At 43.5% G+C, this 24542-nt stretch overlaps 1 protein-coding gene across 1 annotated transcript in view; it reads left to right on the top strand.

Moving 5' to 3' along the window:
- The window catches only part of LOC134338536 (sodium- and chloride-dependent GABA transporter 1-like), a 92949-nt gene that overhangs the window by 5071 nt on the left and 63336 nt on the right, over positions 1-24542 (top strand). Inside the window, exon 2 of the mRNA XM_063034431.1 lies at positions 8057-8191. Coding sequence (XP_062890501.1) covers positions 8057-8191 — 135 coding nt within the window. The remainder of the gene's footprint in view (positions 1-8056; positions 8192-24542) is intronic.

The following is a 24542-nucleotide window of genomic DNA, read 5'->3' as shown; positions in this document are numbered from 1 at the left end:
TCTCTGGGGCCACAGGGCAGAACACAGTACCATCAGTCACCCAGCACAAAGCGCACTGCAGGTACAAGATAGCAAGCACATATAGGTATCAGTAAGATACAGCCATGCAAAGAAAGTAGTCCAGACTTGAGCTGCAGAAATCTGCATTAACCACAATGCAGCTTGTCTTCTGCCAAGTGAGCACCAGGGGTCAGCACCAGGCCAACCCAGTGGCAGCTGTCAATAGGCAACACTCCAGCTCGAGCCCCTGAGTCCATTAATTGTGGCAAAAATCTGCAATCAACTGCGACAGAGGTTGTCTTCTCCCAAGTGATCATTGGGAGTGGAGGAGGGGGTGGCAGCACTTTCACCAGCCTGGACGCAGTACCACACTGCTCCCAGTGGAGCACAGCAGGTTCACCTCTCTCCTGGTGGCTGTAAATAGGCGAAAACTCGGCTTGAGGCCTCGTTCTCTCTATGACTGAGGCCGCGCAGCTCCCCTGCCCTCAGCCAATAACAGACATCCCACCTCTCCCGGAAGTTCTGGGAGTCTCCCGCATATTAATAGTGGCTCCCTGATGCCTGCAAATTATATACAATATCATGGAAATCAATTTTTTTGAGAGCGAGCGAGGGAAAGCAAGAGAGCGTGTGCATGAGAGCGAGAGCAAGCAGGCGAGAGTGTTCCAAAATATATATAAAACGTACGTCACCCCAGACTACCCTAAAGTGTACCCCTGCCTAATAGGGGTCAAAATACTGACAGTGTTGCTCGCTGCACTGTTTGCAACAGTGACTTTTCTATTGCCCATGGTGGGTTAAGACTGTAAAAGACGTGTTGAGGTGAGTTTAACAGGTGCCATTCGTTCATTAGCATAGCTAACGTTATTTAAACTAGCTGGCTACCTGCTAAGGAGCTACTCTATTGCAGACATCCCACCTCTCCCGGGAGTCTCCCACAAATTGATGGTGCTACCTCTCTGAAATGAGTTTCTGCAGGGTGGGATGTCTGCAATAAATCAGTGAATCAAACTTGTGGCATTCCACATTAAAAAAAGTCTTGTGATCACAGGAAAAATGGTCAAGATGGTTACTTGCTGTTAGATTGTACACGTCCTTTTGACCCAGGCAACAGCATGACGCGCAGCTCCTTCATTTTCTCCGCCAACAAGCCACTCGCTGATGGGGCAGACCTGCAGTGTGTAAGTTCTTGCCATCATAAAAAATGCAGGAGCAGTGCTATACTGTGGAAGGCATTCTGTGAAAGGGCCAAGCCACTCTGAATTGTTTGTTGCTGGTGTGTATTATGGTGGTGCTAGGAAGTTTGTGAGCCTTTTAGAATTTCCTCTAATGGGACCTAAAATGTGATCAGATCTTTCATGCAAGTCCTAAAGAACATAAACCTGGGTCTTTGCCATCGAAGTCTGATTTTCACCACACAGGAGTTTTGGAAGTGTCCCATGCCTCAATTGAAGGAGATTTGAGGACCTCAGAACAAAAGTTGATGCTCACCAAACTGGAAAAAGATACAAAACCATTTCTAAGGAGTTTGGGCTCCACCAATTACAGTCAGGCAGATAGTGTACAAATTGAGGAAATTCAATGCTGTTGTTGCTCTCACCAGAAATGGTCAACCAACAAAATCACTCCAAGAGCAAGGCATATAATATTCCAGGAGGTCACAAAGAACCCCAGGGTAACGTCTAAGGAGCTTCAGGCCTCTCTTGCATTGGCTAATGTCAATGTTCATGAATCAACCATCAGGCAAACACTGAACAGCAATGGCATGCATGGCAAGGTTGCAAGGAAGAAGCCACTACTCCCCAAGAAGAACATTGCTGCCCGTCTAAAGTTTGCTAAAGACCACATGGATAAGCCAGGAGGCTATTGGAAGAATGTTCAGTGGATGGATGAGTCCAAAATAGAAATCTCTGGCTTAATTGAGAAGTGTTGTGTTTGGTGTAAAGTAAACACTGCATTCCAGCATAAGAAAGAACCTTGTCCCGACTGAAATGTGGTGGTGGCAGTGACTTAGTTTGGGCCCTCTTTGCTGCTTCAAGACAGCTTGCCATCGTTCCCGGAACTATGAATTCTGAATTGTCAGGGTATCTGGCCATGAACTGAAGCTGATGAGAATATGGGTCAAGTAGCAAGACAATGATCCTAAACACACGTCAGTCTACCAAAGAGTGGTTAAAGCAGAAGAAATTTCATGTTTTGGAGTGGCCGAGTCAAAGTTCTGATCTTAATCCGATAGAAACATTGTGGAAGGACCTGAAGTTCATGCAAGAAAGCCCACCAAAATTCCAGAGCTGAAGCAGTTTTGTAAGGAGGAATGACCTGAAATCCCTCAAAGCCAATGTGCAGGACTGATCAACAGTTACTGGAAATGTTTGGTTGAAGTTATTGCCATACAAGGGGGAGGGGGGGTTACACCAGTTACTGAAAACAAAATTCACATACTTTTTTCCAACAAATACATGTAATATTGGAGTATACCCACAGGAACAAGTATGTGTTGTTAATTCATTTAATTGGGTTCTAGTTTTAGGACTTGCATGAAGATCTGATCACATTTTGGGTCATATTTGTGCAGAAACAGTGAATTCTGCTGAGTTCACAAACTTCTGACACCACTGTATATTTTCTGAGAGCTTAAATAATCAATTGGCCACTCCCACAGTGACTTGCAAAATGAAATGTGAGTCATGGTGCATGAATATACTGAAGTTTCCCTTAATTTGATTTTGATAGTGTGTGAAAGGAGAGAATGATTCAGCGTGGCAGGAAAGATGATGTGCTTTTTATATTGCATTGTGTAAAGGTTTGAGCGTAAATGTTTCCAAAGTGATTTTTAAAAAATATATTTTATCTTGCTATCCCATGATCTCCTGAGATTTGGTCTTTTGTTCTGGGGACTAATCTATCCCTAGATGAATTCAGTGGCCATTTTACTAGCTGCCTCCTATACTTACTAAAGTGGCCGCTGAGTATATGTTCATGGTCTTTTGCTGCTGTAGCCCATCCACTTCGAGCTTTGATGTGTTTTACATTCAGAGATGCTCTTTTGGATGCCACTGTTGTAACATGTAGTTATTTGAGTTGCTTTGGATTTCCAGCATCTGCTGACTTTCTTGTTTGCTATGAGTTACTGTCACTTTCCTGTCAACTTGAACCAGACTGGCCTTTCTCATTAACATGCCGTTTTCGCCCACAAAACTGTTGCTCACTGGATATTTTTACGTTTGTCACGCCATTCTCTCTAAACTTTAGAGACTGTTCTGCATGAAAATCCAAGGAGATCAGCAGTTTTTGAGATTACTCACACTACCTGTTCTAACATCAATAATTATTCCACAGTCAAAGTCACTTGGGTCACATTTCTTCCCCCCTGTCCCCCATTCTGATGTTTGATTTGAACACTTGAACCTCTGACCATGTCTGCTTGCTGTTGTGTACTGAGTTGCTGCCATATGATTGGCTGATTAGATATTTGCATTAAAGAGCAGGTGCACCGAATAAAGTGGCCTCTGAGAGAGTGTGTGTGTGTGTGTTGAGGTTGGACTACTAGCCAATCGTGGGGCTTGATTGTCCTCCTGCTCCCGAGTCGTTCCTTTCTTGTGGTGCATCTTGCCATTTCTTAGCATTTTCCTGGTGTTTTTTTTAAAACGAGGCCGAGTTGCTAGCTCGACAGTCAACCCAGCATGGATGGAAAGCGTGCAAGGAGCCAGCAGGATCTGAACCCGGGTCTACTCTGCTCAAAGTCGGGTGCGGATGCCACTACACCACTGGCTGGATCTTGAGTAAATGAATTCAAATCTCAGAACTGCTGTTGTTGGAAATGTGAAATGAAATAGAAAACTGCGGGGCTATTCAGCAGGTTGACTGGCATCTATGGAGACAGTAACAGTTTATCTTTCAGGTCCAAGTCACTTCATGATAATGGGAAGACTCTTGCCTTTGAAGCTTTGTAAATATGAAATCTGAATTCTCACTTATTTCAGCACCTGAAGGGTCCAACTTTTTTAGTTTTAAACAATTTATATCTCTTGTGCTCTGGTAACTGTCCTGCACCTTTCCTCTTCCCTTCTCCCAACTTTAGTGTGTTTTTTTAGGAAAAGTGTCTGTTCAATAATGGGGAATTATCACTGAAACCTTTCTGAACTGAATTCATCTGAAGGCAACAAAATCTGCACATGAACTTTTTCAGCTAGATATATCTTGGGGAGGGGGAAAAACACATTTTGACTTGTGAACAATGTTTTTAATTGTGAATCTCTACCTTTTTTGCATCTACATCATTCAATTCTATTGTTTCTTCTTGAAAAATGAATTAAATGTGAAATATGAAGTCCAAAGGGAAGTTGCAGAATATTGCTTACTATGATCGTTTGCCAGAAGAAGTGGTGAACACATGTTTGGTTGTTTCGTTACCCTCCTGCCAGAAGTCAGAGATTCACCAGCACCATCTTAAACTGGACTAAGGTGATTTGCCTAGTCATGTAGACTAGGTTCAATGTTACCTTTTGCCTTTGAGCATTTGAGCCAAAGTCTTGGAATTAATCTTGCATCGTGGAATTAATAAACAGCCTGTTTTAATTCTGGCCACTTGTGATTTATGAAAAAAAGTATTGGGGAGGGTAATAACCTCTGCTAAACTGTCAAGATTCTTGAGCTTTATTTATCGGATTGGTTGATAGTTTGCCTCTACAGGCCTCAATAGCTGACAAAGGATTGATGGCCCAATTGGAAAAGTTTAAAAACAGCTGGATAAATCTTACATTAAAAGTATGGCAAAGGTGGTTAATTCATGTGGAATCAATAGCATGTTAAAACTTTTCAGATGGTGTGCATATGATACCGAATTCCTTCCCAACAGAGGAGATAAAAGATTTGAACCATGGATAAAGAAAGGTCTTACAACCTACCTCTCATTTATACATAAAAGAGTATTACAAAGTTTCCAATTCCTGCAGGACAAACATGGCCTAGAACACAATGACGAGTACGACACTATGTTAACCAGAGTTGTAGATATACAGACTTATCAACAGTAGAATTAGAATTTTTCAAGATTCTGAATTCAGCTTACAGTTCAATACCAGGTAAATCAGTTTCTCGATTATGTAATGCACTCTCCCATGCTAAAATGTAAACACGTTGTATATTAAAGAGAAGTGGGAGAAAGAAGCGGGGTTGGTACTTTCAGAGGAGGCTTGGGGGAAAATATGCAGCTGTTAGTGGTCTTTGACTAATTCTTTGGCTTGGAGAGAACATTGTTGGAAAAATATTATAAGATACTTCAAGACCCCATATCAGGAAAAATATAAAGACACAAACGTGACGTGTTGGAGAAGGTGCGGCTCCAAGGAGGCAAATCATTTCCATATTTTCTGGGATTGCCCTAAATTAAGTTCATGTTGGAAAGGTATTCATAGAACATCAGTTAAGATACTTAAGACCCAGATACCTCTGAACTTCGAGACGCTCTATTTGGGGCATGTATTGTTTCTTGAACAGAAGAAAGATATAAAGTTGCTGCAGGCTCTTTTAGCGGCAAGTAAGAAATCAATCACTAGAAAGTGGCTAAATCCAATACCACCTACATTAGAAGATTGGCACGAAATTATCTTGGAAATATTTAAAATGAAAAAGATGACTTGCTCTCTGAGAATTCAAAAAGAAAAATTTTATCAAACTTGGAATAAATGGATTGAATATATAACCCCAAAGCGAGCAGACTTTAGATGACTCTCCTAATGATTTATACTGATCTTCTCATCAACACAGTAATATTGCTAACGTAAGCACCCCTGGTCTAAATGTTTGCTGTTTTTGTTTTTTTTTCTTTTTTTGGAAAATGGAGAATTAACACAAGTAAAGGAAAAGATTTGGGAAAGGGATAAAAAATGATAAAATTAAGTAAATAACTCCATAGGGATTGGATAATTATGTTTGGGGATAGGAGCAAACATGTACGAGTTAGGATATAAACCCCTACAATGGTAGTTACATAGGTTTACATACAATATTTTGGACCAGAAAGAAATGGTCCAGAAGAGATGTATGGAAATTATTATTAATCCACTATTACTATTTTTCTTAACAACTAATATCATTACTTTGCCTAATAGAGTAGAATTTCAACTGTACATAATTATCTATTTAAGTGTCTAATTTCTTTTTATATCTTAGGAATGTATAAATAATTATAGATTTATACATATTTTTTTTTAAATGGAAACGGTTATACTTGTGAAAAAAGTTCATGATACTTGTGAATTCCTTATCCAAATAAAAATAAAACATTTTTTAAAAGGTTTTATTTATCACATTGAGACGCACAATGAAATGTCTCATTTGCGTTGATGACCCGCACTGAGCCTAGGATGTGCTGAGAGTGGCCTGCAGGTATCCACAGCACAGCATGTCAATAGTGCTTGACAGAACACAACAAACAACTAAACAAGTCTCATTCCTCCTTCCTGCCCACACAGATCAAGTCTTTGACTTGAGTGGAACAACTAGCATGAGAATCATCATGTGCTATGTCGTATGACATAGGTAGTCATGGTCTCCATGTTAGCCCTTGGCAAATTTTTCTACAGAAGTGGTTTGCCATTGCCACCTTCTGGGCAATGCCTTTACAAGATGAGTGACCCCAGCCATTATCAATACTGTTCAAAGATTCTCTGCCTGGTGTCAGTGGTCGCATAACCAGGACTTGTGATGTGCACCAGCTGCTCATACGACCATCCACGACCTGATCCCATGGCTTCGCGTGACCCTGATCGGGGGCTAAGCAGGTGCTACACCTCAGCCAAGGGTGACCTGCAGGTTAGCAGAGGGAAGGAGCACCTTACACCTCCTTTGTAGGGACGTATCTCCACCCTGCCACCCAGATATGGTAAATTGGGAAAATTAAATGGTATAGTAGCAGATCACTAAAGATGAAATTGAACTCTTCTGCATCTGTGTCAAGTCAAGAGACTATTGAGGGAAGATTAACTAAGTTGATTCCTGGAGTGAAGGACTTGTAGGGAAAGGTTGATTAGATGGACCAAGTTCAGAAGACAGTGACTTTTTTGAAACTGAAATACAAAATTGAGGGCTTGCCTGGTAGATGCCAAGAGATCTCCTCTCCCCCCCCCCCCCCCCAAGTGGTATCAGTATTGGTGGGGGTGATTGGCATTGTTTTGGTGAAAGGAAGAATTTCTTCTCTTAGAGCATTAAGTCTTTGGAATCTCTACCCCAGAGAGCTGGAGGTTGAATCAGTAAATTGTGTAAATGATTGTCTTGTTTTTTTTTTCTTGTAACGCCCCTGTTGGACATTGGTAATGTAGAATACTGCAGATCTGGTTCACTGCACACCCCAATGGCGGGGGAGCTGCATGGCCCCCCGTTGTGCAGACCAAGCCCTCGGGCTGCGGGATTGCAGATCCCAAATGTGGGAGAGAGTGGGTGGGGGCAGTAGGAACTCGAGAGTACGTGCTGGGTTTGGGCTGGCCTCTCCTGTCGGTGCTGCTCTCTAGCCTTAACTCCTGGGAAGAGCTGCTGGATTGCGTGTGGCTGCCCTAGCACGTGTTGAGGAACTGCTGTGTGCCTGTTCTAGCAGAAATGTAGCTTCAGGCCAACAACCCATGCAACAATCTTCAGATGTCCCTCACAATGACTTGGGCTTTTTCTTTTGTTGTAACTGTGTTCCTGCTATTGTAATGGTGTGTTGTGTGTGCCAACTGGCACTGTGTTTTGCCACATACCCCCAGAGGAATGCTGTTTCATTTAGCTGTATGCATGTGTGTGCTTGTCATCAAGGGTGAGATGAGCAGTGTTTTGGGGTTTTACCTACAGCTGGGGTCAGGATTGTAGGGAGCTGTCAGAATTGAAGAAACAAGACTGAAGTTAGATCAGTTGTGACCTTGTTAAATAGCAAGGCAGACTTGAAGTCTATTTGTCTTTTTTCTTCCCCTCACCGCCCCCATCCTACAATGTCCAAAGGTAATTCAAGATGAATTTGTACACTGTATGAGAAGAATGTTCCTCTTATTATTTATTGTGATTTTTGTTTGTCTGACAGGTGCTTTCATCATCCCATATCTGGTAATGATCTTGCTGTGTGGGATGCCACTGCTCCTCCTAGAATACACCATTGGCCAGTATACAAGTTTGGGACCTGTGCATGCCTTGGCTAAAATCTGCCCTCTTCTGAAAGGTTTGTAGATAATTATTACTGCAGATCACTGAATCTCCTCAGTTGGACTAAAAGTCAAATTGTGAACCTTGGCTTGGTCTTATTTGTAGAGTTATGCACACTCTCTTCTGATGGCTGATTTCATGAAACATTTTGAAGCCTCTTTCAGTATCAAAGGTTCCAAATGTGTTCAGAGGGAGTGAGTTCAACTGCTCAGCCAGCTGATATTTTGTCAATGATTTTTTTAAATCATTTATTCATAACTGATCTGGTCAACATTAATTATTTCCAGTAATTTGCTCTTGCAGCAAGTCCCTTGTGCCACCAAATCACTGAGCCATCATTTGTATTTTGACATATTGAACCAGGGAACAACTTGTTTTTTTTGCCACAGGAGCTAGTTAGCATAAGATTGGTGGGGTTTTGCAGTGACTTGCTCCATTAATGGAGTATTTGCATTCTCCTGGCTAAAGTTTGAGGATAAAGCTGCTTAGTTCTTTCCTAGTAGAACTCTGAGCATCAACACACTTTAATCTTGTGCTCTCGGCTTAATGACACATTTAGTCAGTCCTAAGCGGTGTAATTCCTGTGCGGTTTATGGCAAGATGCCAAGTGTTTTTCTGTAAATTCTCAGCTATGTGCTACCTCTAACATGGGTTCCCAACCATCTTTATACCACCTACCCCTACTGTTAACAGAGGGGTCTGTGGAACCCAGGTTGGGAACCCCTGCCATGACATTCCACCACATGTGTTAATTTAGAATTGCACCACATTGAAATAGGCCATTTGGCCCAACTTCTCCATGCTGACCTGTTTTTTTTTAGAACTTGAGCTGATCCCATTTCCTTTGTCTTATGCCCATATCTTGTGCAGCTGCAACATAATATCCCTGACATACTTAATACCCAGACTGATGAAGACCAGTGTAGCAAACAGTGCCTTTGTCTCTCTGTCTTCCTGTGCCTCGACTGTCAGGTTACAAGTGTTGCCCCCATTTAACTTGCCAAAAGTACAATGCCTCTCTCCTGTCTAAATCAAATTCCATTTGCCATTGCTTGAACTACTTTCCAAGTTGGTCTAGGTCCCTTTATAAACTTGGATAATTACTTGTATGCTTTTAGCATCTATTTAGCAAAGCCTAGTCTTTATCTGTCTTGAACCTCTGCCATAGGGCCAAGACATTGTTCTGTAAGCCTGTCCAGTAGTTTGCTAAAACCTGTCCCAGGGTAACTGTAATTACTCATTGCCTTGAGGTTCAGGACTAGAAATTCTGGGCCCCCTAGGGCAACAGATGTGGGTTGCTCTGGTGTCATCACTCAGGCACCAGGACACTTTCTCACCCCAGTTCAAAGAACAAAACAGTAGACGCCCCTTCTGGCAGAGCAAATTAGGAAAACTGCTTTCATCAGCAGTCAGAGCTTTGAAGCTGTAACCTTCAAGTTCCTGGGTGTCAACTTCTCAAAAGATCTATCCTCAGTGCAACATATTGATGTAATGACAATGACAGTGCTCAGAATTTTGTGAAGATTTTGGTAAGTCACCATAGACTTGAGCTAATTTCTACAGATGTAACATGGAGGTGAATCTTGCTGGTTGCTTCACTATCTGCTATACAGGTGCCAATGCACAGGATCAGGAAAAAGCTGCAAAGGGTTGTAGACTTGGCCAGTTCCATGGACACCAGCCTCCCCACCATAAAGGATATCTACAAAAGGCAATACCTCAAGGTGGTGTCCATCATTAAGCAGCCTTGCCATGAGGGATGTACCTTTCTCATTACTGCCATTAGAAGAGATGCAGGAGCCTGAAGATGTGCACTTGAGGTTTTAGGAACAGCTTCTTCCCCTTTGCCTTCAGATTTCTGTATGATCCATGAACACTACCTCACTATTTTGTTCTATTTCTATATTATTGTAACTTATAATTTTAATATGCACTGTTCTAGTGCTTCAAAATAACAGATTTCGCAACATATACAGGTTTCCCCCGCCATCCGAAGGTAGAGCGTTCCTATGAAACGGTTCTTAAGCCGAAATGTCGTAAAGTGAAGAAGCGATTACCATTTATTTATATGGGAAAAATTTGTGAGCGTTCGCAGACCCAAAAATAACCTACCAAATCATGCCAAATAACACATAAAACCTAAAATAACAGTAACATATAGTAAAAGCAGGAATGATATGATAAATACACAGCCTATATAAAGTAGAAATATTTTTCCACAATCATTACTGCACTGTTCTCCGGAGCGAAAGTCTCACGCAAGCGCCGTCGGCAGAAAATCTCACACAAGCGCTGTTGGCAAAAACATGGCGCTCTCCAGTAACCTTTAAACTATGAAGCTGCCAAATCATGCCAAATAACATGTAAAAATACACAGCCGATATAAAGTAGAAATAATGTATGTACGGTATAGTATCACTTACCAGAATCAGGAAGACAGCGCCGAGCACACTGATGATGGTGTGTTAGGCTGAGTCATCGCAGGTTGGGGCGGTGCAGTGGCCCCCACCCTCTGGGCCACCAACCGATACCGATCCGCGAAACATGCAGGGGTCCAGCTGTAGCCAGAAGGCATCCAGCACATCTTTAAGAAAAAAGCCAAAACAAACATGCTAATTAATTAGGTGCCGCCCAGCACGTAATTGTCGGCCCAAATCAGTGCTGATTTCCGATTGCGCCGTCTCTGATCTGGGCCGACAATTACGTGTTGGGCGGCACCTAATTAATTAGCATGTTTATTTCGGCTTTTTAAAGATGTGCTGTGTGCCTCCCGGCTACTGCTGCATTCTCCGTGAATTGGTATCTGTCCGGGGGTTGGGGTGGTGGGACACTGGGGTGTCATCTCGTCATAGTCTGTTTCCATTAGGGCAGGCAGGTCATCTTCTATTTCTGCCCGCCTCGATGTCGAAGGTCGAGGTTCGTTGTCTGCCTTGGCTGATGTGGAAGGCTTGCTTGACTGCTGAGCCTCGCGCATTTTTCTATCACAGTTCTTTGTAAGGACTCAAACCATCTTGCAAATATCTCCTAAACAGACGTACCCTTTCAAAATTAAAGTCGTACTTTATCATTGCAGTGAAAATTCCATGCAGTTGCTTCACGTTCATTTCACTACTGCATTCGGTTTCGATTGTTATCCTTTTTTCTTCCAATTGCATCAGCTCTTCATCTATCAGTTCTTGGTCATGGGATGCCAAAACCTCTTGAACATCATCTTCATCAGCTTCCACAAGCCAAACTCACTTTGTCCTTACTTCGTTCACCACAATTGAAACGCTTAATTATGTCTAGTTTTACGCTAAATGTAACACCCTTACGAGTTCTTTTAGGCTTTTAGGTATAGAACTCATCTTGCAAACGGCTGCTCACAGGCACGTGTTTAAGCAATGCCGGCGAGATTGCCGTGCTGAATCCGGGGAGAGTGGCTGCTCAGGGCGCACGCTGCCTTTTATCGTGCGCTGCCTTTCTTCATAACAGTGAAAACACCTTCTGAAAGCGAAAACAGGGTAGTAATGTAGATCTTTTTGTATCAGTGAGGTTTCATAAAGCGAACATTGGAAAAGTGGGGGACACCTGTATCAGTGATAATAAACCTGATTCTAATTCTATGCAGTTGAGCATCAGCTGGTGTGGCATTTTTGCAACTTCCCCTGCGGTGTAGGAGAACATGCCATAACTTGATGACTTGCATGGGACCTGCAGGCATGTACTGTAACTAAGGTGCCTGGGACTTTTGCTCATCATCATATGATGTGGACGATCACGACCATGATTGTTCTTGGTAAATTTTTCTATAGAAGTGGTTTGCCATTGCCTTCTGCGTGGTGTCTTTACAAAATGGATGACCCCAACCATTATCAATACCCTTCAGAGATTGTCTGCCTGGCATCAGTGGTTGCATACGCAGAACTTATGGCTGCTCATACAACCATCCACCACCTGCTCCCAAGGCTTCATGTGACCCTGAATTTTGGGCGGGGGGGGGCTAGACCCACACTACCACTACCATCTAGAAGGACAAGAACAGCAGATACCTGGGAAGACCACCACTTGGAAATCCCCCTCCAAATCACTCACCATCCTGACTTGGAAACATCGCAGTTCCTTCATTGTTGCTGGGTGAAAATCTTGGAATTCTCTCCATAACAGCACTGTGGGTGTCCCTACACATTAGGGACTGCAGCGGTTCAAGAAGGCAGCTCATCACCACTTCCTCAAAGGCAACTAGGGATGGGCAATAAATGCTGGCTTGGCTGGCGATGCCCACGTCCTATAAGCAGGTGCTACACCTTGCCCAAGGGTGGCCTGCAGGAGGGAAGGAGTGCCTTCTACCTCTTTTGGTAGAGACGTACTAGTGTCTGCACCCCACCACAGTACTACAAATTATACACATTTTTACACAAAAAACACCTAGCAAAAATGCATTGTGGCTGTTTTATTAAGTACACTTGCTTGTTAATACAAATACAGCACTGTATGTTACAAATGTTTTGCTGCAACCTTGTTACAGCTAACATCCTGTTTGTTCATGGACATGTGCATCTGACCTCAGTGAAGTGCTTTGTCAGGCACTGACGCCTTTTAAATTCACCTGCATAAGAGATGAATTGGATATCCATGACATCCACACCACAGCTGGTGTCAATAACTATTGGAATTACTGTCACCTCATCTGCAACAGGAATGTCACCTCTGAAGTCTCATAGTGGATATCACCTCACTGGCAGCACGCTGTCACTAAACCATTAGGAGTGGTGGATGGCTATCTAGCTTGTTCTGAAGTCTACCTAAGGAGTTTCTGCGAAGAAACTGTAGGCTTCACTACCAGAATTGGTTTGGGAATGACCAGGAGGTCCAGGAATTTCTAACGAGCAGGCATAAGACACCATTGCATTGGAACTGCCACCCCTGAAGGTCAAGGCCATGGTGAGTACCATGGCTGCACAATGTCCAGAAACTCATTCATAACCATAAAAGGTGGATTGTTCGGTAGTTTCGGGGCCATTTACAACCTATACACTGAGGAGCCTCTGAATACCAAGAATTGAGATGGGATTGTCAAGGACTGAGGAAACCTTCAGCACTTGATAGAATTAACTTGTTAACGATGACTATCCATGAGCTCATTTAACTCCATTCTACATGAACTACACTGGGGGTTCCTCACTGGCCCCTTAGTAATGGTAGGGGTCCATGGTCTAAAGGTTAGGAACCCCTGAACTAGCCCTGACTATTCTCCATGGTCCCCAAGACCAACAAGAATTCGTATGGTAGTTGAGTGTTCTTGTACCACTCGGATAGCACTCCCACAAACTGTACAAGCAGGATTATCAGTACAGTTCCATCGAGTATCTTGCATGCGGGTGTCCTAGTGTGCTCTGCACCATCCCTCAATACCAAGCACTACACGTCAGCTGCAAAACATCAAGGCCTCTGGAGCAGTGTTTGCTTCTTAGAAGCATGGGTGGAGAATTGCTTTGGTCACAAATCCATGACCTCTTCATCCAAGTCTCAGAAGTGGAGGGTATTCCAGGGATCAATCATATCTGTCTATTTAAAAATGGAGACAAATCTAAGAGGGGCCTTCTGTCCACAACAGGGAATGTTATCACCAGGATCCTCATCAACTGCCTCCTCCCAGTGACTTGGAAGACATGCTTTTTAGATCATAGTATTGACTCCAGAGTTGGTAGATTCGAATTTCACTGAAGCATAGAATCAAAAGATCAGCACCAACCACTACTCCTATTTTCACATCTCTAAACCTTTTGACTGTTAACTGAAAGACTGTGGTCCAACAGATTTTTTTTTTAAAGAAATGTTCCACTGTTCTCCATCTTATCCACTTTATGACTGGGACATAGAAGAGTACAGGCTCTTTCATCAATCATGATGAATACAGCATCCATTTTCAAAGGTCCCCACCATTCTACAGATGCTTCAAAATGATAAGCAAGTACTGTAGAGGTAGCTCCAGCATTTTCTCTGCAAAATCTTCCATCCTCTGGCAGGATAAGCCAAGGTTGGCATCTTTCCCCTGTCCAGCACAGAGGCGCTAGTTATTTTCACTTGGCTTTAGTGGTCACATTGGCATGCCTGATGCCCATCTCCCAAAGTGGACTTGCTCTTTTGAAGGCAAACGATTGCTGGGTGGAAGGGTTCACAAAACTACCTGGAAAATGACTAATATTTCCTCCCTGTGACCACTCAATGTAGGAAGGAATCCAGGATCAAATGTTGGTAGTTCTCAACCCAGTGTGAACTGGATGGAGAGCACCACCACAGCAGTCTGATAGCCACCTGCCCATCTGTGGACTTGCCCCATTCTCACCAATCTCTGGATTCTACACCAGCCAGCCACCTTGGAACCAGTGGTGCTGAAGTGAAACCTGAGGAGCAGCCCAAGAAAAGAGACTAAATTGAAAGTTTGCAAAAGTATTCTAATTAAGTATGTAAACAACAGGAATTCTGCAGATGCTGGAAATTCAAGCAACATACATCAAAGTTGCTGGTGAACGCAGCAGGCCAAGCAGCATCTGTAGGAAGAGGCGCAGTCGACGTTTCAGGCCGAGACCCTTCGTCAGGACTTGACGAAGGGTCTCGGCCTGAAACGTCGACTGCGCCTCTTCCTACAGATGCTGCTTGGCCTGCTGCGTTCACCAGCAACTTTGATGTATGTTGTTAATTAAGTATGTGCCTGGCGGGGACAGGAAAAGGGCAGTGCAGGACCGAATAATCTCAGCTGATGTGATCCATTCCATATGTTCTGCTCTAGCATCACACCATTTCACACAACAGTGCAGATGACCACTACTCTATGCTCGGTAGCAGATTTCACTTCACTTCCAGCCACTAAATACCAATAAAATGGATGCTGCCAGCAACAGGGAGGCAAAAACAAAGGCACCGGAAGAATTTCTTCAGGCTTGGTCTTCATTTAAAATTGGATTTTGTTTGGAGAAGTTTTTCTTCCCCTGGATTTATTTAAAGGGAACAATATTTGAAATCGAGTTGTACCTTTCACCTTTGACATTCTTTAAGCTGTTCCATCCTGCTTTTACAGGTTTCCCCCACCATCCGAAGGTAGATCATTCCTATGAAACGGTTTGTAGCCAGAATGTCATAAAACGAAGAAGCAATTACCATTTATTTATATGGGAAAAATTTGTGAGTGTTGGCAGACCCAAAAATAACATACCAAATCATGCCAAATAACACAAAACCTAAAATAAGAGTAACATATAGTAAAAGCGGGAATGATATGATAAATACACAGCCTATATAAAGTAGCAATACTTCTCTACAATCATTGCCGCACTGTTCTCGGTAGTGAAAATCCCGTGCAAGCGCTTTCGGCAGAAATACTCTCTCCAGTAACCTTTAAGCTATGAAGATTCCAAATCATACCAAATAACATGTAAAAATACACAGCTGATATAAAGTAGAAATAATGTATGTACGGTGTAGTATCACTTACCAGAATCGGGAAGACAGTGCTGAACACACTGATGATGGTGTGTTAGACTGAGTCGTTGGAGGTTGGGGTGGTGCAGTGGCCCCCACCCTCCAGGCCGCCTACCGATCCGCAAAGAATGCAGCGGTACAGCAGTGGCTGGGAGGCACATAGCACATCTTTAAGAAAAAAGCTGAAGTAAACAAGCCAATTAAATAGGTGCCGCCCGGCACGTAATTGTCGGTCCAGATCAGAGGCAAAATTCGGCAATTGCCTCTGATCTGGGCCAACGTTTACGTGCCGGGCGGCACCTAATTAATTAGCTTGTTTATTTCGGCTCTTTTCTTAAAGATGTGCTGGGTGCCTCCTGGCTACCGCTGCATTCTCCACGAATCGGTATCGGTCCAGCGGTTGGGGTGGTGGGACACTGGGGTGTAATCTATCCATCGTCTGTTTCCATCATAGCAGGCAGGTCATCTTCTATGTTTGCCTGCCTCGATGTTGAAGGTCGAGGTTTGTCAGCTGACGTGGAAGGCTTGCTTAACTGCTTAGCCTCGCGCATTTTTCTATCATACAGTTTTTTGTAAGCACTCAAACCATCTTGCAAATATGCCCTAAACCGACGTACCCTTTCAAAATTAAAGTCGTACTTTATTATTGCAGCGAAAATCTCACGCAGTTGCTTTACGTTCAGTTCCTGGACGACTTCACTTTCGGTCCGTTCGCTACTGCCCTTAGTTTCGAGTGTTATCCTTTCCTGTTCCAATTGCATCTGCTCTTCATCTATCAGTTCTTGGTCATGGGATGCCACAACCTCTTCAATATCATCTTCGTCAACTTCCCCAAGCCAAACTCACTTTGTCCTTGCTTCGTTCACCGCGATCGAAACGCTTAATTATATCTAGTTTTACGCTGTGTAACACCCTTGCGAGCTCTTTTACGCTTTTCCAATACCATAGAACTCATCTTGCTAACGGCTGCTCACAGGCATGTGTTTAAGCAATGCCGGCCAGATTGCAGTTCTGGGGGAGGAGCTTGGCTGCTCGGGGCACGCGCTGCCTCTTTTCGTAACAGTGAGGTTTCGTAAAGCGAACGTTCGAAAAGCGGGGGACACCTGTACTCCCAAGAGATGCACCACAGGTGACGGTAGTGACCTGGTTGTGTTGAGTAACCTAGGATGGAGAAGCAGTTTAATTGGAAATACCACAATTCTGGTCTGCACATTTCTCTCTGAAGAGAAAAGAATTGAAGGTGTAAGTCAGGGGTCAGCAACCATTTTTCCTCTGTGGGCCGGATCGCGTATTAATGAGTGGACAGTCGGCCAGATAAATGCCATTTTAAAAAAAACTTGAAATATGGGAATTATCCATTTAAATATACCTAGTTGTGTTTTGCCTCAAATTAATGAATAACACATGCTAGAAAATAATTTGTGCTTAACCAATGATGCCAATTAGTAATCAAGGAACTCAGTTTATTTCCAATTTATTTCAATCAAGGCATCTTTTGAATCTACTAAAAGGACACGAAGAATCTTTAAACATAAAACGTATGAACATGATGCATTGAATAGTGGTAAATTAAGTATATTAAAAAAGAAAATTTTAATGCAAACAGTCGATAACTCATTGTGAAACTTGGTGCTGTTTGTTGCTTGAAAGCTTCTCAATAATGGGTGTCAGACTTGTTGATGCCAAGAGCACGATATTATCTAGGTTGGCATCAGTCAATCTTGTTTACAAATGGGGTGTGCAGTTTTGAAAATAGTTGCTCACCCAGATAAGTGCTGCCAAACAATGATGCCATCTTTTTTGCATTGTCCACTAAGTTAGGATACTTCCCACTTGGATGGATATGTTTTCTATAGAAGTCAAGCACTGCACATCTTCAGAATGAAATTTCAATCTCAATATGTCGTCACACTGCATCTCAATCAATTCCATTTGAAAAATTTCTGATGCAGTGTCCACTTCCACATCAAATGGAGTAGCAAACAGCTTGAACTCATTTACATGCAAGCTAAAATCAGCAAAACGAGATGAAACTCTTCTCTCTTGGACCATATTCACAAAAATGCCTGGATCTTGTGCTTTACTTTTTTTGAAAAATAGGAAAATGCACAATTTCCTTTTTGAAGCTGGTACTCCCACACTGTAGCTTTCTTTCCACTATGGTGGGTCTCTTAATGTCGCCTGATACTTGCCACCGTCTTCACAGCAACATTTTCTAGGCAAACGAGACAAATTGGTTTCCCAGTTTGCTCGATGAAGAAGTAATCTAGTGTCCAAGTGTCTTGGAAATTTCAGCACTCAGTGTCTACCTTCCTGCGTTTTGCATTCATTGCCATTGGAATTTTTTTCTTCGATTTTATTTTGAAACGCAAGTTATTCAATAGGTATTGTAGCGCATGTAAGTATATGGATATTTAGCGTGGATTTCTTGTTAAAACACAGTGATACTGTTTCTGTTCACAAATTTGAACGATCCCATCTGAAAACCTGTGCGTGCACGGACAGTATCTAATACATATTAATAAGGTAGTCTGCGTTCCCGTCGTTCGTATATACCAGTGTTTGGTTTGGAGCAAAACAGAGCCTGGGGCCAGTGTAGCAAGACAACATGCATGTCCATCAGTGTGGTTGCGTGAAACACTCAGAATAAGGAAAAATTGCTTCCGGGCGGGATAAGCATAGTATCCCGATATTTGCTCGCGGGCTGGCCCACAGGCCGTAGGTTGCCTACCCCTGGTGTAAGTGATCCCTGTAAAATTCTCGGTGTGTTTTAAAAGGAAAATCAATCCAATGTGATGAACACAGTGGGGAAAATTGTAGAAATCTAGTGACACCATCTGTGTATTGACTGATAGATATTACCCCTGTGACATTACAAGGTTCAGACCTCTTTTTTTTCCCATTAATTCCATTTGGTCAGCTCAAAAGAAATTGAAACTCACTCAGCATCTGGTACCTATCCAACCACTCCATCTCTCCATTTAACCCCGCCAGTCCCCATTAATACCACTTTCCAGAAACTGAGTGCTCAATAATTCTCAAACAACAGGAATTCTGCAGATGCTGGAAATTCAAGCAACATACATCAAAGTTGCTGGTGAACGCAGCAGGCCAGGCAGCATCTATAGGAAGAGGCGCAGTCGACGTTTCAGGCCGAGACCCTTCGTCAGGACTAACTGAAGGAAGAGTGAGTAAGGGATTTGAAAGCTGGAGGGGGAGGGGGAGATGCAAAATGATAGGAGAAGACAGGAGGGGGAGGGATAGAGCCGAGAGCTGGACAGGTGATAGGCAAAAGGGGATACGAGAGGATCATGGGACAGGAGGTCCGGGAAGAAAGACAAGGGGGGGGGTGACCCAGAGGATGGGCAAGAGGTATATTCAGAGGGACAGAGGGAGAAAAAGGAGAGTGAGAGAAAGAATGTGTGCATAAAAATGAGTAACAGATGGGGTACGAGGGGGAGGTGGGGCCTTAGCGGAAGTTAGAGAAGTCAATGTTCATGCCATCAGGTTGGAGGCTACCCAGACGGAATATAAGGTGTTGTTCCTCCAACCTGAGTGTGGCTTCATCTTTACAGTAGAGGAGGCCGTGGATAGACATGTCAGAATGGGAATGGGATGTGGAATTAAAATGTGTGGCCACTGAGAGATCCTGCTTTCTCTGGCGGACAGAGCGTAGATGTTCAGCAAAGCGGTCTCCCAGTCTGCGTCGGGTCTCGCCAATATATAAAAGGCCACATCGGGAGCACCGGACGCAGTATATCACCCCAGTCGACTCACAGGTGAAGTGATGCCTCACCTGGAAGGACTGTTTGGGGCCCTGAATGGTGGTAAGGGAGGAAGTGTAAGGGCATGTGTAGCACTTGTTCCGCTTACACGGATAAGTGCCAGGAGGGAGATCAGTGGGGAGGGATGGGGGGGACGAATGGACAAGGGAGTTGTGTAGGGAGCGATCCCCGCGGAATGCAGAGAGAGGGGGGGAGGGAAAGATGTGCTTAGTGGTGGGATCCCGTTGGAGGTGGCGGAAGTTACGGAGAATAATATGTTGGACCCGGAGGCTGGTGGGGTGGTAGGTGAGGACCAGGGGAACCCTATTCCTAGTGGAGTGGTGGGAGGATGGAGTGAGAGCAGATGTACGTGAAATGGGGGAGATGCGTTTAAGAGCAGAGTTGATAGTGGAGGAAGGGAAGCCCCTTTCTTTAAAAAATGAAGACATCTCCCTCGTCCTAGAATGAAAAGCCTCATCCTGAGAGCAGATGCGGCGGAGACGGAGGAATTGCGAGAAGGGGATGGCGTTTTTGCAAGAGACAGGGTGAGAAGAGGAATAGTCCAGATAGCTGTGAGAGTCAGTAGTTTATAGTAGACATCAGTGGATAAGCTGTCTCCAGAGACAGAGACAGAAAGGGGAGGGAGGTGTCGGAAATGGACCAGGTAAACTTGAGGGCAGGGTGAAAGTTGGAGGCAAAGTGAAAGAGACTGCGCCTCTTCCTATAGATGCTGCTTGGCCTGCTGCGTTCACCAGCAACTTTGATGTATGTTGCTCAATAATTCTCTGCAGCCTGTTCAAACTTGGAAACAATTGGAACTTCAGAGCCTAATAAACTCTTCCCAGGCTTTTAGCTAGGTACAGCTAGTGATTTGAACCAAACTCCGCTGCTCTTCTACATCTCCAGGGAAGAAACTCATTCTGCAATGATTTCAACCTTGTTGCCCTGACTCAAAGCATGCTCTCAATTGCTAATAAACAATGGTGGATCAGGGATGGTTAACTGGTACATCCTGTGACTGTCTTCATGAGCAAGTTTTTGTTTTGGAATAACAATCCTTTTTCCATCATTCTGCTGTCAAGTACAGATTAAATTTTCTAAAATTTGGTTCTGAATTTCTTCTGTTCATGAATTGAATTTAATGAGTAATTTAACCCTTGTGGGGTTATTTCCTGAACCTTTTTTTGTAAGCAAGCTGGTTGATGCAGTCAAAAGAGCAAAAAAGCTCGTTTGGTCGTCTTTTTTTGAATTAGCATTTAATGCTAATCAAAATATTGTATTAATATTGCATACTCTAAAAATAACACTTGAATTTCAGCCTCTGAGGACTTAATGTTGACTTGTGTTTTGAAGTTAACTACAGGTGGTACTGGGGCAAAAAGATGCATACTGCAAAGATGTTTGATATCCCTGTTTTATTCTTTACACTGCCAGTGACTGAAAACACTATCTAAAATCAATTCAGCAGATGAAATCAACAGGAGGTATTAGTGATAATCAAATATTCACTCAACAGCTTTTACACTTGATATCTATTCTGTTTTCTGCGCTATTCTTTCTATCGCCTGGGCTGTCACCTTTTGTTCCACCTCCTGGGGTGCCTTCTCCACATCTCCACTTCTTCCCCCACTCTCAATGGAACCCATGGCAGCTCTAAAACGTGATTTAATGTGTGGCAGAATTGCCGGTGAATGTTAGTATGGCTTTTACCCTGATCCTTAGACCAACATAAAAGCCTCCTATTAAGTTTTTCTTTATTCTTTGGAGTTGACTGTATTGGATGTAGTACCTGTTTGGGTTATTGTTGAAGATAAGAGATGAAGAGAAATGTGTGCCATCCAATTGGGATGGTTGAATTAAGGGGAGGTTTCTCTGGTGAGGGTCACTAATGTTGGGCTTGGGGCTTTTGTTCAAGAGGAGATGAAGAGAAGAGATAATAGGATTCGACCCAGAGCAGGACTGTGATTTGACGAAGCCAAGGGCGAGATCGATTGAGAATCGGTGACTATGGAGAAGCTTTGAGCTCCAACTTGTGCACATTTGACTGTTTAATTAAAATGGGCCTTTTTCTCTTTTGTTGTTTTCTTTACTTGCCCTTTCATCACAGGAAGTTCAAGTTCAAATGGTTCCCTTTAATGAGAGTGTATACAACCTGAAACCCCCCTGTCAGGCTCTCTCTCCATCAAGCGAGAGAGAGGGATCGCTGGAGTACAGAGCCCTTCCTCCAAAGTCAGCCGGTGATCAGCAAGCACACCACCTGCTGTCTCAGTGTTCCAGTCTCCCCCAACACTTCAGTCGATGAAATCGGTGAGGTTTCTCTTTCAGCTGCACGGTTTCAAGGAGAATCGATGACATAGCGGAGGACATTGAAGCACAGCTGTTGGAACGGCTTAACTAGTAATCCAGGTCGATGAGTCTACCAATGTCAACAACAAGACAATACTGCTGGTTTATGTGCGATACATATTTCAAGACGATGTGCACGAGGATATGTTGTCTGCACTGTCGCTGCCAGCTAACACAACTGGGGCAGAACTATTCAAGTCTTTGAATGACTACATGTCAGGCAAACTGTACTGGTTGTTCTGTGTTGGAGTAGGCACAGATGGGGCTGCAGCTGTGACTGGATGGTTGGCTGGTTTCACTACCCAAGTCAAAGAAATTGCTCCTGAATACACTGTGTCATACACAGAGAAACGCTGGCTAGGCAGAAAATGTCACCTGATCTTAACAGCGTATTGAGTGACGTTGTTGAAGTTATCAATCACATCAAAGCAAAAGCCCTTAACTCACGTCTGTTTGAGCAGCTTTGCGAGGAAATGGATGCAGAGCACAAATGCCTTCTCTTACACACTGAAGTCAGGTGGCTATCAAGGGGAAGAGCCCTGGCCAGGGTTTTTGAGTTAAGAGAGCCGCTACAGAGATTTCTTTCAGGAAAGAAGTCACCACTGGCAGCACACTTCAGTGACGAGGAGTGGAGAGCAAAACTCGCTTATCTGTGTGACATCTTCAACCTGCTCAATGAACTCAATTTGTCACTTCAGGGGAGAATGACAACTGTCTTCAAGTTGACAGATAAAGTGTCTGCTTTCACAGCCAAACTGGAACTGTGGGGACGGCGAGTGGATGGGGCATATTTGACATGTTCCCAACATTAGCTGGGAGTTTGGGAGAGTCTGAGGCTGCACCGTCCTTCTCACAGCTGGTGCGCGATCACCTATCTTCGCTGTTGACAGAATTCGAGCGTTCCTTCCCAACCGCAAATGACCGAAGATGTGCAAAGGAATGGGTCCGTGACCCATTTGTGAATGTCCCCGGTGAATCATCCATGTCAGCGCGAGAAGATGATCAACTCCTCAAGCTTGCAAATGACGGTGGGCTGAAAAGTATATTTGACATAACATCTATGCCGGCATTCTGGATCAAAGTCAAGACTGAATATCGTGAGATAGCCACGAAAGCACTGAAAACATTGCTTCCATTTCCAACATAATATCTCTGTGAAGTGGGGTTTTCTGCAATGAATGTAATGAAAACTAAATTGCAGAATAGACTGGACATAAGGAACCCCCTTTGAGAATCACTGTCTCACATCACCCCTCGTCTTGTTGCAGGGAAACAAGCCTAGGGCTCCCACTGATTCAGCGATATTGGTGTGTTGCAATGATTTTATATGTTCATACAAGGAAAATATACGCTGTGTGTTTAATATCCAAATATTACTTAAAATGTTATGATGCTATTAACTTATTAGTTAAAGCATCCGTTATTCTTGCGAGACCATGGATCTGCGCCTGGAAAGTCTTCACTCTCCAGGGTTCAGGCCTGGGCAAGGTTATATGGAAGACCAGCAGTTGCCCATGCTGCAAGTCTCCCCTCTCCACGACACCGATGTTGTCCAAGGGAAGGGCATTAGGACCATACCACTTGGCACCAGTGTCGTTGCAGAGCAATGTGTGGTTAAGTGCCTTGCTCAAGGATACAACATGTTGCCTCGGCTGGGGCTCGAACTCACGACCTTCAGATCGCTAGTCCACTGCCTTAACCACTTGGCCACGTGCCCACTGTTGACTTATAAGTGACCTATTGACTTATAAGTGACTTATAATTGATTTATTGCTATATTCATGCAAGGAAAATCTGTTGTGCGTTTAATATTAAATTCGTTAGATAAACCCTTTTAGAAATGAAATTGAGTGTATTAGCCAATTATAAGTGACTTATAGTTGACTTATCACCTATATTCCGGTCGTGATTAACACCCCCCCCCCCCCCCGGTTGGTCGGTCCACAAGAATATTGTCAATATTAAACTGGTCCGTGGTGCAAAAAACATTTGAGGACCCCTGACCTACAGGACCACTCTCTAACGTCCGACCTTCCAGCTCCAAGAGTACAGGCTGCTCACGAAGACAGCAAAGTGCTAAGCCGCATAGTTGGCCCGAAAACCCACCACTTATGAAGAACCGTAGCTTGAACTGTAGATCATGGACTCCAGCAGAACTACAAACACCATGAAAAGAACAATACAAGGAGAGATATAAGCTGCTTCGTGGATGAACTGGAAGAAGTCGCCTGGGTCTGCAAAATCTGCTGGCACTATCTTTTCTTTATTATGTTCTATGTGCCACAGATTTGAGACTCGCAGGCCTGCAGTTTCCAGGATTATCCCTTTTCCTTCCTTTACAAAGGAAGGATTAGCTATTTGGCAGACCTGCAGGACGATGCTGGGTGATAGAGAGGACAAAGAGATCAGGCCCTGGGGACTTGTCCACCTTGCTCTTCAATAGACCTCTTTATCTCAAAATGTCCTAGCATATTGGCAAGCTCCACGCTGACAGCAGTAATCTCCTTGGTGAATATTGATGTAAAGTTCATGTTTAGAACTGCACCCATATTTTCCACATCAAAGCACGTGTCCTTGAGTGATCTTTTCCTTTCCCTAGTTATCCTCATGCCCAAGATGTATGTTAAAATGCCTTTGAATTCTCCTTAAGCTACTTCCCACTGATCCATAGACTCCACTGGCTTTGCTTGTTCTATTTTAGAGTTTGTTTTTTCTGATTTCTTCATGTTCCTGAAGGAGTCTGCTTGATTTCAACTTCCTGAACCTTCTGCTTCCTTTTTCTTCTTGGCTGAATTC

This window comes from Mobula hypostoma, chromosome 27 (genome assembly GCF_963921235.1).
Source record: "Mobula hypostoma chromosome 27, sMobHyp1.1, whole genome shotgun sequence".
Taxonomy (NCBI): domain Eukaryota; kingdom Metazoa; phylum Chordata; class Chondrichthyes; order Myliobatiformes; family Myliobatidae; genus Mobula; species Mobula hypostoma.
This window is presented reverse-complemented; position numbering and strand designations above follow the sequence as displayed.